Source organism: Coffea eugenioides, chromosome 4 (assembly GCF_003713205.1).
Source record: "Coffea eugenioides isolate CCC68of chromosome 4, Ceug_1.0, whole genome shotgun sequence".
Classification (NCBI taxonomy): domain Eukaryota; kingdom Viridiplantae; phylum Streptophyta; class Magnoliopsida; order Gentianales; family Rubiaceae; genus Coffea; species Coffea eugenioides.
This window is the reverse complement of record NC_040038.1, coordinates 2,353,734-2,370,745: the sequence shown is the minus strand read 5'-3', so window position 1 is coordinate 2,370,745 and position 17,012 is coordinate 2,353,734. Positions and strand designations below refer to the sequence as shown.

The 17,012-nt window shown below is 37.2% G+C and overlaps 2 protein-coding genes across 2 annotated transcripts; both read right to left on the bottom strand.

Moving 5' to 3' along the window:
• Positions 1 to 95: 95 nt before the first annotated feature.
• LOC113768033 (protein NRT1/ PTR FAMILY 1.2-like) lies at positions 96 to 4,648 on the bottom strand. Its single transcript, XM_027312256.1, has 4 exons — positions 4,419 to 4,648; positions 4,064 to 4,281; positions 1,295 to 1,839; positions 96 to 1,169 (listed from the first exon to the last, which is right to left on the bottom strand). Exons 1-4 carry the CDS (start codon positions 4,528 to 4,530, stop codon positions 251 to 253), a joined length of 1,794 nt encoding a protein of 597 aa, XP_027168057.1. The 5' UTR covers positions 4,531 to 4,648; the 3' UTR covers positions 96 to 250.
• A 6,356-nt stretch (positions 4,649 to 11,004) lies between these two features.
• LOC113768617 (protein NRT1/ PTR FAMILY 1.2-like) lies at positions 11,005 to 15,403 on the bottom strand. The gene is made up of 5 exons (XM_027313049.1): positions 15,318 to 15,403; positions 15,013 to 15,194; positions 14,589 to 14,806; positions 12,622 to 13,166; positions 11,005 to 12,356 (listed from the first exon to the last, which is right to left on the bottom strand). The coding sequence occupies exons 2-5, from the start codon at positions 15,179 to 15,181 to the stop codon at positions 11,435 to 11,437; spliced, it is 1,854 nt and encodes a 617-aa protein (XP_027168850.1). The 5' UTR covers positions 15,182 to 15,194; positions 15,318 to 15,403; the 3' UTR covers positions 11,005 to 11,434.
• Positions 15,404 to 17,012: the final 1,609 nt, after the last annotated feature.

Here is a 17,012-nt window from a genome sequence, read left to right as displayed (position 1 = left end):
TCGGAGATAATATGCTTTTATGTTTTTGCTTACATAGGTATTATCTCATTAAATTTAGAGCTTCGTTCTTTCCGAAGCACGAGATTCACGTGGGATGTGCGAATGCAGAAAGAATACTTGAAGAAATGAAAATTTTAGAGCTAGGGTTTTCTGATACATATTTGGTAATTGGCGTGTAAGTATTTGCTGTACATGCTTACTAATTATGTTATTGATCAATAAACTGCTCAACTCCAGCAGGCATTCGAAATCAAGCCGGCATCACTCTTAGTGGTGTCCTCGGTCTCAATTTTGATATTTCTTCCAATTCATTCCCTTCAATGTCATCCTCCTTTTTGACATCATCAGCACAAGGTCCATAAGCCCAGCTACAGATAATGAAGCAAATCAAATTAACACAACTCAAGATAGAAAGAAGCCAGTAGTAGTTCTCATAACGACCCTTGTTGATATTGCTTGAAACCCAACTCTCTTTTCCTTCTCCTTTGGTGTATCTATCCACAGTGCTTAGTACAGCACTTGCCAATACATTTGCCACGGCCATTCCTAGTCCAAATAGAGACGATGCAACACTTGACATGGTTCTGGGAAACTCAGAATAATAGAATTCTATTTGGCCAATCGCATTAAAAGCCTCTGCGAAGCCTCCTGCAACATATTGCGGCACAAGCCACATGGCAGACATGTCTACCAATGCTTGTGGATCATTGAGGAACCCTTGCTCGATTGCTTTTCTTCGTCGAACGCGCTCTACAACACCAGAAATTACCATCGAGAGCCCAGTGAAGAATAATCCAATTCCCATTCTTGCTTTTGTACCAATGCGTACTGGTTTTCCTCTGATCTTTGAGGCCAATGGAAGAATTGCACGATCATAGAGGACGAGCCAACCAGAAATAGTGATCATCATAAACATGACGAAAGAACCTGCTGGAATTTGGAAGTTTGAAGTGACATGTCTATTCATGGAGCTAGCCTGAATTACAGGAAAAGAGCTCTGGCTGGTGTTTATTGACATCATGATTCCTGTGGACCATATTGGGATTACTCTGATGAGTGCTTTCAGCTCCTCAACTTGCTCTACGGTGCAAAGACTCCAGGGGTCCAAAGCAACTCCTGATGGTGTAACATCCTCTGGATTTCTAAGGACGCATGCTTTATTCAAGAACCTAGTCAATCACGGCACACATTATCATACGGGTTTAGTGATGTGTGCGAACAGATAGCACAGCATAGAAGATTCAGTGGCAAAATGTGAAAGATGAGAACGCCACAGGTAGGACAGTAATCTTACATCAGTTTCTCAGTCGGCCCGGTGTTTCTTGAGCCCTTTCGATGATGATACGAACTCGAGTCCAGAGGAGGGAGGGCTAGTTTCCTGTTCTTGTATGCAGCTACGGTCACTTGCACGAGACCCGTGAGCAAGCTTTTGGTAGCTTTATGTTTGATGTAAAATGAAGAAGCAAGGAAGAAGAGCAAAGCAGAGAGAAACATTAGGATTGCTGGAACTCCAAAGCCCACTTTCATTCCCATTTTATCCTGAATGTAAACAATGCCCGTGAAAGCAACCAGTACCGAGATTGAAGTGGCTGCATAATACCAGCCAAAATAGCTTTCTTGTACCCTTTCATTATCGGGATTGTCTTTGTTGTCAAGTTGATCAGCACCAAATGCCATGGAAGCTGATCTTATCCCGCCTGCACCAATCGACATGAGGCCGAAAGAGGAGATCAACAAACCCAACTGTCCTGCTGTTGCTGATTTACATGGCGGAATTAGGTTACAAGATTGAGGCTTTGCTCCTGGAATCATAGCCGTTAACCAGAGCACAGTCATCCCCTATTGCCATGAAAAACAATGAATTTTGTGAACAGATTTAGACAACCAAAAGTCCAGAATATTGTGCGATCATTCAAGAATTTTATCAAGGCTTGTCTATCACCTTAACAAAATAGTTGAAATTAAAAATTGACATTTGTAACTTTTATATATATATATATATATAAATTGAGGCATGGAAGGAAATGCATTAGACAGCATTCCTTCCATCTTCTCTGCATCATTTTCAAGCCATGCGCTTTGGTTATTAGTTCCATCTTTGAAAAGCAGCTAGAACATGAGGGCTGGCATTCTAGTAAACAAACACCTGACAAAACTCATGTTGTTCCGCAATTACCGAACAGCCATGTTGCTTGATGAAAGTTTATTATTTTCTAGTCCATTAATTATCATTTTCACTTTAAACAAGATAAGAAAGATGCCCACTTGGTCCATCGAATCTAGCTGTTTCGATTGATTGATTAATGGTAGAGAGTGGCCACAACTTCACAGTTTGAAGTTTGAACCATCAAGACTTTGTCAGAAGTACAATTTGTTTCAGAGTGTACAAAGATTGCGACCTAAGATTGACATCAACCATACATAACAGTTACAGCTAGAGAATTGTCTAGGCCCTAGTCGACACAGCCCGAAAAGGAAGCAAAAGCTCATAAATCATAATACCCTGCAGAAAAAATACAAGGACGAATGGTGAAGGAAATGTGGCTGTAGCAACAGGAGCGGAGTGCAGCTGTAGCCGTGTACGAATGCGCATAAGATATTTACCATACGTTATTTGCTTCCCCAGATGAGCAGCTTCTTGAGGGACAACAACGAACTGGAAAATTATTTCTTGAGCAGCTTCTTGTTTGGATTGGGTTTATTTGCCAAAATATATTTGCTTACATCATCATTACAATTTCCAACGCACCTTTTTATCTTCCCAATTATCTTTTTATCTCACATACATCACATCACAAAAAGACAGTAAAAATATCTCTAATAATTCACAATCCAAACAGAAGCTATATGTTTTTGCAGGGAGAGAGAGATTGTTAACTAGTTTGACATCATCCTGGAACTCCAATTTCATAATTAGGTGAAGTGACGGACAGGTGTAAACATCATCATGGCTCTTGACTTCCAACAACTATACTCATCTCAAAACAAAACATTTTTTTTTTTTGGGTGAGGGATTTGTGCTTCTAAACTTAAGTGCCAAAGGAGATGACAGCAGGCACTCCATCAAACTTGTTTACTTTTGTTTTTCCTTTCAAAATAAATTATTCGTGATTTTTTTTTTTTGCATCACCAAGTGCTTTCCTATGTGTTGTGCCACTAGAGCAGTAATTTTGAGGCCTTGTGCAAATGGCCGTTTAAGGTGAACTTGGTTTGGTTTGGATTATTATTTTCTAAATTTTTTATTAAAAAAAATATCTTGTAACGACCTGATACACACCAAACAAAAAAGTGAATGAAAAATATGAACACAAAAAATATAAAAATATTTCTTTAAAAGACTGCAATCGAAACAAGGCCTGCCGATATACATGTACTGCCAAGATATTTAGCCATGGGATTTTTTTTTTTTTTTTAGCCATGGGATTTGATCCGGGATTTGTTGGTGCTTGGAACTTTGGAGGAAAAAGGCAATTACGGTAAAAGGTTGGACATACTCGGCAGTTGGGATTCTCTGGGCATCTAAGCCGCTTCGACGACACCTTGGGAGCTGAAATCTAGGTCAAAGCGATCGGCACTTAGTACCCTTTCTTTTTACTTTTTCTATTTACGTTTTGTTCCCTTAAAAAAGGAGCAAATGATTGCAGTTAGTATGATACAATAATTGCGAAATTTTGGAACATATTGCTGAGGTACCGGTACCTTGCCTGGGAAGATTTCCGAGGGGATAAAACTCAAACGAACTAAGTAGCAGCAAAGTTTTGTAAACAGAACTTCCAGAAAAATGCTAGTTAAAACAGATTAAAAAGTGTTCCAACACTGGAATTAAAATTAGTTATTTGAAGAATTGAAGTGGAAAAGGGGACGAAGAAAAACGCAGGTCGTGCAAATTCATGCCCCCTCCTCTAGTCTAAACTAAGTTGGACTTGGACCGGGGGAGGCAGAGAGGGCTAAATAAAACTCTTAACATGGTAGCTGTCGGAAGGAAGTTTCATCGGGAAAAGAAATGAAGCACATGATTCAAGAAGAAGAAGCTGAAGATATAAACTAGCAGTAAAATTATTACCAGAAGACTGAAGATACAACCCAGGCTAATGGTGAGAAAACGACCCAAATATGAATCTGCAAGAAAAGCTCCCAGCGTCGGTGTGAAATTGGTAGCAGCGGACCAGAGAAAGAGTACGTAGTTTGCCTTTGCAAAACTCAAGTTGTAGCCTTTCATCAAGTAGAATATCATGTTTGGCAACACCCCATAACTTGCCACCTTCTCAAATGCCTCGTTTGCTGACCACCCCCACCCAAAAAGAGAAAGAAAAAAAAAAAAAGGTTCAACTCAATTCATTGGTTCAGCTCAAACGTAAGAATTTGAGGAGTTATTGTATCAGAAAATAAACTATATGTTTCTTGATTGAATGAATTACCTATGATGAATGGCATGGTTACTAGGCCACCTTTTCTTCTCGTTGTTGAGAGTTTTTCCTTCTTGTCCATTGCACCAGTATTACTTGAATAACTCTCCATTTCCATTCCCATCTTAGATTGTTGTGTGGAGATAGAGAGTAACTCTCCAACTCCTTTCCCAACTTAGATTGCTTTGAGGAGAGTGAATGACTGTGACCCTTCCCCACAGTATTGGCTTCCTGTGCAGAAAGAGAAGCACGTTGGGTTGAAAACAAAGAGAGATGCTCATATTTATTTGGAAGCTAGTAGTATGTTTTCTTAGTCAATAGTCAAATATGAAAGCTTACACGAGAGATTATGACCACAAATCTATGAGAAACCTTAGCTTTAGAGAGCCAGCAATTGATTACAAGTGAAGACAAGCGCTACCACCGCGATGGCTGAGGAAAAAATACTCCAGAAGTGAACAAGCAAATAATTAGAGAATCTGAAAATCACGACGGCGAGAAAGGAAAAGAAAACTATTGAGGAAGGTTGAAATTTTCTCACTTTTGAGACTTTGGGTAGGAAAAAATTGAACAGAAAAGGAAGGACGTCAGGCCTTTCAAGTGGGGTGCAAACAAATCGAATCGAATCGAATCGAATTTTAATATAATTAATTTTATGAAGCCTCGAATTCGAACTCAAACTCAACGAACTCAAATGTCAAGCTCGGGTTTGAGTTTAAAAAAAATAAAAAATAATTATTTTATTTTTAAAAAAATAAATAAAATAATAATTTTTTAATAAATAATAAAATATTAAAAATATATATGTAATTTTACTATTAAAATAAAAAATAAAATATATATAATCTAACTCGTTAGCTTGCGAGCTAACGAATTTATTATTTTTGAACTCGAATTCGAATTCGAATTCGACTTGGATAGCTCGAACTCGATGTTCATCTAGCTCAAGTCGAGCTCGGACTCGAATCGCTCGCGATCAGCTCTTGAGCGGCTCGATTCGTTTGCAACTCTACTTTCAAGTTAAAAAAAACTTTTCGCCCAGGGGAAGAAAGTGGAGTTGGTTAAATGAATTATAACCATATACCACTTTTACCCTTAAAAAGTTTACAATATAACCTAATAGAATACTCATGTAAATTTAACATTTAAGGGCCTTTATGCAAAAGAAAATTTTTTCTTTTCACTTTTCTCCACTTCCAAATAAAAGAAAATTACTTCATTCCCTTTCTCCTCCAAAACTCCCCAAATAACATGGAAAGATAATACAATTTCTAATAAATTTTTCTATTCTTTTCTTTTCTAGCTTAAGGTTTATGTTCTTTTCCTTTCTTTCCTTAACCCCCAAACTAGAGTGAAGGGGAGACCTGGAGAGGTACCGAATTGAAAAAATGGGCTGGAGTAGAGGCTGGAGTGTAAATACGTGGGGACACCAAATAGAGAAAAGGAAAATTTGGGGCAATTGCTATAATAATTTACTAAACCTTGAACACATTGTTTAGTATTTGCCCAATGACATAAAACTTTGAAAAATCGTTCTTTTTTATATTTAAACTTTTTTTAATGATGCATAATCATGCCAACGAAAAAACTTTGAATTAGTAAGTGATATGTTTGAACTGAAGACAAACGTTCAATGGTTAAATAAAATTTGCAAGTAAGAAATTCAAAATTGAAGTTATATTTTGAATATTAACTAAGGTAAAGTAAATGATTGAAATTGAATTAGACATACAATTTTGTGAATGGATGTGATATCAAACATTGTACATAAAGTTTGCAACATACATCCTAATGGCACGTACATGTAATTTGTATTGGAAGAGATTGGAAAATTTTCACGATGTGTGATGCATATTAAGAATCGCGATTCGATAAAGCTGACAAAGAAATTGAATTTGCAAAAATAGTAGTCAGGTATGGTTATGAAAAGCTTAAAAAGATATTAAAAAATCTTCTGGAACAAGTCTATTTTGAAAATTGGTGAGTTTTTTGTTTAATAAATAGGATACCTAACTTTAAGCATTGTATGACAATCATTTTAAAGCATTTGATACGAAGAATAAGCTATTCAAATTGATTATATATAAATTTATGTAAATCCCAACAATTAAATGTAATTTTAAGGAATGAGATTTTCATAAAAAAAATGCGTAAATATTAATTTTTGCAGAGCTTTATGAATCTAATTGACATACGCAAGCATTTTCCAAATAAATCTTCAAATACGTTACACTTTGTAGAACTTTTTAAGCTAATGTTCAATTCATTTGACAATAAATTAGTTTAGCGAAGTTAATTTTCTTTTGTTAAATTGTAAGAACTTAGGCATTTGGATTAAAGTAAAAGATGGCCCACGAGACAACAACTACTAAATTTACTTCATACTAATATAGCTTAAAAAAAACCTTAGAAATAGACACTTTTTTGAGTAAGACTGGCATAAGGGATATACATATTATGAACGGTGTTGCTTTTCAAAAATAATTTCCATATTGATTTTATTATAGTACAATGAACTGAAATCCTCAATCCTCATAAATCAACTTAAAGCTTGGCGAGTGTACACACGCACGCATGTACATTACCCTTCGTGCAGTCACCACTCACCACGCGGACGGCGGATGTATCTTAATTTTCTTTTCCGAAATGATAATAAATTTTACATCATAGCAAAACTGCGTATTATTTATTGGAGCAATGGCCCCAATTTTTACAACAGTGCATTTAGCACTACTGACTGCTGAGTGGAGCAGTCCCGCTCCTTATCACAAAAGTTCAGAAGAGCAATTTTGCTCGAGCTGTAGCATAACTATCTACTAGCATCCTCATTTAACCCTTCAAAAGAGCACATTCGGTCATTTTTTGGATATCTTCTACTATAGTTGCAATCTGTCGCCGGGTTTGTATTTGGGAATTGGGATGGCAGCTTCCGGTCTTCAAAATGTATTTTGATTTTTTTGGATATATCTTAATCACTTATTTTTACTTTTTCACAGATTTCTCAATGTGTAAACATGCTTCAGACTTAATATATGTAAACTAAATGGAAGGCGATCGTGGTTCCGTACGCACTGGCAAACAACCATCATCCTCTCCCCTGGTTTCAAATGGCAGGAAATAGACGATCCCTTTACATTGGGTTTTAAGAGTTTCATGATTCATCCCTCTTGGGTTTGGGACTTCCTTTTCGAAATTTGGATTGAACGTGAAATGCTGGATTTCCTTGATTTCTTATATTTCTTTAACAGTGCTACTTCAAAAGAAGAAAAACAAATAAAATTATTGATTGTAGAAATTCGCATGTTAGACCTTTTTTTAAAATCTTGAATTAAGGATTCAAGATCTCTTTCACTTTATAATTCAATCCAACATTCGCCTTATATGTTATACATCTTAAAAAGAGACAATTTATGTGATTTAATCTTGTCATATAGCTTTTTATTTAGGCTCTTGAATGTTGAATTTAGTGATAATTTTCTTTTTGAATTTCGTAAATAAAAATTAAAAGTTATTTTTGTATTTTTAGTAGAAAGTTAATTTTGTATGTATTTAATAGAAAGAAAATTAAAAGAATATATGATACATCTAAGTGAATGAATTCACGACTTTTATTTTTGCACGTATTTACGCATTAAGATTGTTAATATTGATTTTGATGTGATTGAATTTAGAGGTGTCAAATGGTCGAGTTCGGGCTGAAATTGAAAATTTCGAATTTAAACTCGCTTTTATGTAATAGACTTCTGAACCGACCCCATATACCCAACGGGTCTTAACCTTAGAGTCCCAGAACTGCGGGTTCTGTCGGGTCCGAGTCTATCGAGAAAGAAAATCCAAATTTAAATATTTCAAAATTAAATCCAAAACCAATCACAAAATCCAATCTCCAAAGTTAAACAAATCATATTACAAAACTAAATAACAAATAATTCGCAATAGCCAATCCAAAACTAATCACAAATCAATCTACAAAGTCATTATTAAATTGTTAATTTGATAAAAGAAATGTATTTAGAAATATTCATACTTTATAATTATTAATATATTGTTCGAGTCTGAATCGGATACGGGTCGAAATCTTATATTCCGTATTCGATCCGTTTTTGTTAGAGCAAATGGGTACGAATTTGGATCTTGATATCGAAATTAATTTTAACCCAAATCCGAAAAAATTTATTAGATCTGGATCCAAACCGGACCCATTGATACCCCCAATTGAATTGCTTGTCATCGGACACTGCATGGTAGCTTCTTTCCATCGTTCATGCAACTTCAGGGCCCCACCACCTCCTAGTTCGTGACAAAAACAGTGATTGCCGGTAGTCAAAAGTTCGTCTACAACTAAAATAGTCAAAAGTTAGGGGTCCCTACTCCCAATTGCCGGTAGTCCATTGCACAGAGTCACACTATGCGACTCAGGGCCAGGCCCGCATCCGGCCATCCACTACGACCAAACAGTAATTTAATGACACTTGAGAGGGTGCTTGGTTTGAGGGCACGGCTTCTCCGTGCATCTAACGTGCTAGGTCTGATTGGGGTGTCGGGTCGGGCCGGAGTGGGATTAGTCGGGCCGCCTTTACGGAATTGACCCGTACACACCACTTCGTCGACAAAAAAAAAATAAAAAAAAATAAAAAAATCAGGATTTAGAATGATATCTATTTTAAGTGCTTGGATAATAGGTGTGGGATTGATGATTTTGGAATGAATTCAAAAAAATTAGCAACTCTCAATTCCTGAACGAATTGAATTGGTGGGTTTTGTTAATTTCTATATTTGATTCCAAAATAATTTTTATAAAACATTTCTTTTATTCACTCATCCCTTCACCCCTATCCAGTCATCCCTCATCACCGCCTTTCCACTCGTCTCCTCCTCCATGACATCTAAAAATTTTCCTTGTTACCATCACTCAACATCTCAAAAACTTCCACCTTCCCCCTCACTAGAATCACTCCTTCCTCACCCCTAAAATCCTAACCCTAGACCCCCCCAAATTTCATCCATCACAACAAGCTCCTACACAACTCACCTCTAAGTTTGAATCAGTACTAGAATTTACAGCCGCAATCTCAAGGGATTCAGCTTCAACTTGAGAAAGAAACCACATCGGCTCGAGTTTAGTGTCACCCCGCTCAAACTTCCTTAAATCTGTTTGCAAGCCATTGACAAGTTCTCAATTTGAATTGTATCAATTGATAAGGAAAAAGAAAAGTTGACGTTGTTTCATCATATAAGTTATGACTGAAATTAGGAAAGAAAAAGAAAGAAAGAAAAAAGCCTAAGGTCTTGATTAGGGGTGGTCCGATGATGGCTGGTGGTTGTTGCTAAAGGCCCCGTATGATTGAACCCAACAAAGAAAAAGATAGGGAAAAAATGCAATAATAATTTTGATACCCATTCCACTAAAAATTGTACCAAGCATTAGTGATTTCAATGATACTAGGAGCTTATACCATACTAATTTTTTATAATTCATTCTATATCCAATTCCAATTCCGGAGCACCCAAACGTCATTACAACTAGTTACCTTTATAACTTAATTACACTTTACTGTCATACACTAGTATATCTTAATGCAAGTTGCTTGCAGTATTTACTTTGCATTTAAAATTTGATAATGCGTCAGTGCGTAAAATCCAATGAAAGTGCGATATGACATATGTTTTTCCCCTATAATAATTCATAGGTTAAGTTTTTCTCGTTGTATATGGTATGGTAGGGACTGTTGCAAAGCCAGCAATCCTTCCTTTACAAGTGAACCCAACCATTCATTTTCACTTTCGCATGAGGTTGCGTGCTGAAATCATCCCTGAATCTGATGATATATCAGGGTGTAATAATTTCTTCTCGCTGCCCATTGCATGGCTACATGGATCTTTCTTGTTTGTATTGTAGGCTCTGCAATTTGCATGACTTGAGGAAGCCTAGCTCCAAAGACTGCAACTTGTAAGCAGTAGAAGCTTTCAACTTTTGTTCCCAGGCTGAGATTCTCAATTATTAGAATTTCCCCTGTACTATCCTAAGAATCCTTCAAATTTTTGTTCGTTAATTTGTTCTTTTTTTTGTTTTCTTTTGGAGAATGATTTTCTGTAATTCGACATTTTTTCTTTGCATATGCATTTATGCCATGAAAAACTGCAGCCCTGCCGACCCTGCATGCTGTGTACGCGAAAGCAATCATTTCCTGATAGCAGCGTCTTGTTCTCTTCGTTGTGTGTGTAACTTTTGCTTTCAGATTTCCAGTAAGATTCGATAATTGGTAAGTACTCGGGAAAAAGACGAAGAATAAAGACAGATGTAGTTGAATTTTCTTATCAAAACCATTAACCATACCATTTGGAGATCTGAATAAACCGTACGGTTAAGAAATTAACTTCTAGTGTTTTGTAACTAGCCCACAAATTACAAGTTTTTTTTAAGTCATCCCATCACGACTCACGAGTGCTTATATTGTCTAGGAAACAAAAATTATTCCCATCACGAGAAAGTGTCAAAATCAACCTTAATGCAGAAAATACATTTTAAATTATAACCAATCTCAACATGCAGTTGAGGTTCTTGCAATTCTTTTCTTGCAGTAAAAGTTCCTACCATCTTCTGATCACAATGTCAATTTTCAAACGCCCATCTTTACATTAGGCACTGAAAACGTTTAGTGACTTGAGCAAGTCTTATCTCTAGCAGCTCTTCGAATCTTTTTCTCCCTCGTCCTCCTCCACTATACCTATAAAAACCAGTCGATAAATATATCATTATGCTGCCCACTTTTTCTGAAACTGTCCCGGGGCACTCCAATTCTGCTTCTCTACCTAGTACTTATACCTCGGATCCTCAGGATTCAGTAACATAAAGAGAATCATATCATTTGAATGAGCAAAAGAATATACTCAATAAAAATTGGAAGATCAGGGCCACAATTTCTACTACATCTAGAATATAGGTACATACGTACATTCCTATATGGCACCGCACCGCACGGATGTATTATATAAAAGAATTAAAACCAGACGTATCGATGTTCAGCTCAAGCGGTGGCATCAGTCCTAAATGGTGAATCTGGTCTCAGTGATCGCTGTTCCAATTCCTTTTCTTTCTCTTCAACTTCGCCCTTCTTCACTTGATCAGCACAAGGTTCATAGAGCCAACCACAGAGTATATAGTAAAGCAAATTGATAAAACTCATAATAGCAAGAAGCCAGTAGTAGTAATCAAAACGACCCTTGTTGATATTGTTTGAAACCCAACTCTCTTTCCCTTCCCTTTTGGTGTATTTATCCACAGCACTGAGGAGAACGCTAGCCAACAAGCTTCCCGCAGCCATTCCTAGTCCAAATAGAGATGCAGCAACACTGGACATACTCTTTGGGAACTCTGTATAATAGAATTCAAATTGGCCAATTGCATTCAAAGCCTCTGCTAAGCCAGCAACAACATTTTGTGGCACAAGCCACATAGCTGACATGTTTACCAATCCTCGAGGATTATTCAAGAAACCTTGATCGATTGCTTTTCTTCGTCGAATATGCTCCACGATCGCAGAAACCGCCATGGCCATTGCTGTCATGAATAAGCCAGCTCCCATCCTTAATTTTGTGCCAACCCGCACTGGCTTTCCTCTGATCTTTGATGCCAATGGAAGGAGCACACGGTCGTATAGAATGAGCCAAACAGTTATAGTTATGATCATAAACACGCCAAAAGAACCGGCTGGAATTTCGAAGCTGGAAGTCAAATGTCTGTCCATGGTATTGGCTTGAAGCAAAGGGAAAGCGCTTTGGCTTATGTTAATTGACATCATTATTCCTGTGGTCCATATTGGGATAGCTCTAATCAGTGCCTTTAGTTCCTCCACTTGCTGCACTGTACAAAGATTCCACGGATTTGAAGCAACTCCAGATGGTGTAACATCTTCTGGATTTTGGAGAACGCACGCTTTACTCAAGAACCTAATCATACCGAATCAGAAAGGTTTATTGGAATGATAAAGTAGGGTGTTTAACATTTTACTTGAATGACGCCAATTGAAACCAACAGACTTGTGTCTTTTCGTTTTCATAAAAGTGCATCTCACCATGAAGAGACATCTTTCTTGTAGTGAAATGGCAATTTGACATTTTAGTGCACCTTAAATCGAGCCTCAGTATCATGTTTTCTGAGTTGTTATAACAAAATCACAATGTTAATTAGTGCTGATATGATGATAGTTCGTACCTTAGTTTCCCGGATGGGACGATATAACTTGAACCCTTTTCGTGATGGTAGTATCCCGATTCCGGAGGAGGGAGGGCAAGTTTCCGATTCCTGTATGCAGCTACAATTACTTGTGCAAATCCAGTGAACAAACTCGTGGTAGCTGCCTTTTTAATGTAAATTGGAGAAGCAAGGAAGAAGATCAAAGCCGAGAGGAACATTAGGATCACAGGAACTCCAAAGCCTACTTTCCATCCCATGTGATCCTGGATGTAAACAATGCCCGTAAGAGCAACCAAAACCGACAATGTGGTAGCAGCATAGTACAATCCAAAATAGCTTTCTAATGCCCTTTGATTACCAGCATTATCTCTTTTATCGAGCTGATCAGCTCCAAAAGCCATGGAAGCTGATCTTATCCCACCTGCACCAATTGACATAAGGCCAAAAGAGGCGATCAAGAAAAATAACTGTGCGGGCGTGGCTGATTTACAGGGCAGGGGCGGGCTGCAAGTTGGAGGCTTTGCTCCTGGAATCATGGCCGTTAACCAAAGGAGCATCATGCCCTGTTGCAATCAAGCATTCCCTCAATTTGGTCATCACGTTGATTATCATAAAGCCAAACAATTGCTCTCTAATATTCTTTTCTTGCTGCATGCCACGCCAACTTTTATGTTTTCCTAAATGATTTCAACAAGAGGCTCCTTCCAAAGGGCACAACATTCTAACATGTATGCATCACTAGCTTCACAGTCCATTTTAATTTGAAAAATGTAAACTCAAGAGCAGGAAATTAAAGAATACCTTCACTATATTCCCTTTCGTCTTAACATTTCACCAATTTCTTGTCACTAGTTTTATCGATAATAATAAACTCCCTACTTTGCAGGAGAAGGAAGAAGATGTGCATGTTTCATTTCTGACGTCCCCTCGTGCCAATTAATGGCAGAAAATCTATATAGTCTCATACATCAGTTCTCTAATTTGCCGAGTTGATTTTTTGGACCTCAGGAAGCAGTAAAAGAACATGAAAGCTTCTTCTTTTTTTTTTTTTCACCTGTTTCAGTATTGACGGAGACTAAAGCAAAAACGAAAAGCAAAATCATGACCTTTTTGCCTTTTAAGCGTATTGAATGTGTGGAACTGCTGCCCCACAAATAATTGTAGCTCGATTTTTTCAGTCCAAAAGAAGTGATAAATGTACGTAGAAAGGATTGCTTCTTTTATCAATCACGAAACAAGTTAACTAGTAGAGAACTGATCCATTACCTTATTAACAACAAATTTGGAACAAGGAATAGTTCAACTATATATTGCTCTTAGAATTGGCACAGTAAGGTTTTGCATGCGACGATTAGGCCTGCAGACTGGTCATACACATATACATATGTTTTTTCAAGAATTTTTTTTTTTTATTTTTAAAAACACACACACACAATTGGTATGCGAATAAGAGTCGAAAGAAAAAAGAATTTGGAAAAAGAAATTTGCAAATCTGTAGTTGTTTTAGAAAACAACCAAAATGAGACACTCATTCACTAAAATACACTTTTAACGGCCTCTCTTTTCTCCAACACATGGACATGGATGCGGTGTCAGTCAGTCATTACCTTTTGACTTTTGAGTTTTGAGCAAACAAATTGCATCATCTCCTGCCGAATGAACCGACCCGTCAAAAAAGAAAAAAGGAAAAAAAAACTCTCGAGATATGCGCGTTAAAGAGGTGTAATAGTTAAGTGGGCAATCAAAAGTATTTTCTTTCTTTTTCTGTAAGAAAGAAAATGGCAAACACAGTACTGATCAGTGAACTTCCTTTTAATTTGGTAACCGTAACTGTTGCAACAAAACTTGAGCCAATATTGAAAGGGCAAAGAAAGTGTGAAATAAACATTTTTGTGATAACTCACTGCCTGAGAATGAGATTCTACAGAATTTAAAAAGGAAAAATTACCGGACTTAGGGGTTGAATGAGAAGATATAATAGTTACCAGGAGACTGATGATGCAACCGAGGCTAATGGTGAGACAACGTCCCATGTAGGAATCAGCAAGAAAAGCTCCAATAATTGGGGTGAAGTTGGTGGCAGCAGACCAGAGGAAGAGGATGTAGTTTGCCTTCGCGAATCCCAAATGGTAGACATTCATCATATACAGTATCATATTCGGCAGCAGCCCATAGCTTGCCACCTTCTCAAATCCCTCATTTGCTGAGGTTAAAGTTACAAAAGGAAATCAGTCGTCAGTTTTCCTCAGTGAAAACACTTTTTTTTTTTCCTTATGGGCTTGAATGTTATTAAGCTGAAAATTTGCACAAATCTAATACATGGGATGGGAGGGGACGTCCATCGGAGATACATTAGGCTTTCTTGCAATTTTTATGGTACGACGAATGTGTAGTTTTGTTAACATTTACCTATGATAAACGGTATGGTGATTAGGCCGCCCTTTCTGCTCCTTGCTGTGAGCCTTTCCATGTCCGTTTCATTTTCATCACCGATCCCACTCGAAGGATTCCCGGTTTCCTTTTCCACCTTAGATTCTGATGGTGAGATTACTGAATGATTCTTCATCTCCTTCTCCATCTTAGTTGGCTTTCTGGGCAGACAAGATCAGTCTGGGTTAGCTAGCTAGAAAAAGGAAAAAAAAAAAAGGGAGGGCGCGAGAGCTCGAGGCTTATCAACCACTCCCACCAGTCCCCAGGCAGGCAATGATACATACAGTGGTATGGTACTGGTATGAACTAGGAAGGGCGATGCATCAATTTGCGAGTTTTGAGGTTTTATAGCACAGCCTCGTAGGTTCAAAAATCTTGGCAAAATTTAACAGCTACATCCCCGGATGATTCGATGCCTCGGGAAGTTATCTTATGTATGGGGCATTGTTCCGGTTCTAACTTCGAAGTGACGAGCCAAATTTTGTTAGCAGCAGATTTCTGATTAGGTACCAGAAAATACAAGTAAATAAATGATCGACTCGACTATACGCTAAGCTTCATAAAAGATTACCTTTTATTTAATTAACATGTAGAGGAAGAGGAGAAGGTTTAATGATACTATCAAACATGTTGTTGTTTCCCAATACAAGTACAAAACAGATGACGTGATCCCCTTTTATGAGCCATAATGTGGCCACGCTTGGATTACTTGTTTCCGTCGGAAAATATTATCGTTTTTTGTGATCACATTTCTCTTTCATCTTTTTTTCTCACATATATCAAATCGCTACAGTAATTTTTTCATGAAAAATGACGGAAAATACAATCCAAACACAACCTAAGACTCGCTATTAACGTTTTCTGTGACGGAGTAGCGCTCATCATTTATGAAAACTAGGCCTTGTTTGGATTGCAAGTTTTCACAAAAAAAAAACTCAACATATTCTTTAATCAAAATTTTTTTTATATATACAAACTCTAAAATTTGCAATTCAAACGAATGTATCCATTTGCTGTTAATCATTTTTTTTTAATTTCACTCTTTATTTATGGTATATTAAACATCGTGAAGGAGTTTCCCCAACAATTTTCCTGTAATCTCTCACCAACTAATCTAGAACCCAAAAAGGTTCTAGGAAAAAAAAAAAAACTATCTCTAAGCTGTTCTCTAATTCTCTTAGAATTTCTACTTACTTCAATAGCTCCCTTTCACTTTCAATATGAACGATCAGCCGAATGAGAAGGTCCAGAGGGGACACAACATTCTCACAGAACATATGACGAAAACTAGTAGACAATTTTGGTGCAACTAGTTCAGTGTACCAGTGTGTATAAATAGTTTTTTAGTATTTCATTCAAATTATCTGTCTAATCTAGATTTTGTTGTTTATTTTTACACTATTTATTTTGTAGTAGCAGCAGTAGCAGTGTATTACTATTAATTACTCATGGGGTGTCCGACCTCAGTTGGGATACTCTGTGTAACTATTTCGGTGTCAAATTCAGTGCAAATTTCACTTATCACGTGAAAGTAAAAAAAAACATAAATAAATAGCACGTGACAAGTTAAATAAATATGACATGTGATTCGTGCCATTCAAATTTTATTTACGTATCATTCATCTAACCGTAACAGTGTATACACTGATAATATATATATAAAATTTACTTTTAATATAAATACATAAGTGGTACTGAAAATTCCATATGATCCGACTTGGTGGGTCCATGAGATAGGACCACACTCAGACCCCGGGACCCGGCGAGCACGGCTCATAGGCTGGTCTAAGCACATCATGGACCCGTCGTTCAGGCATGCACTACTGCAATAGGGAGGCACTCGACTTGCCTACCGAAATCCATGTAAAAGCTCAATAAGATTAGAAGGACAAGGGCCCATCAAAAATAATTGTAAACTTTTTCCATTTCGTCTGAGATGAAGCTCCACCGAATTCTATAATGCATTTTGATACAAATAT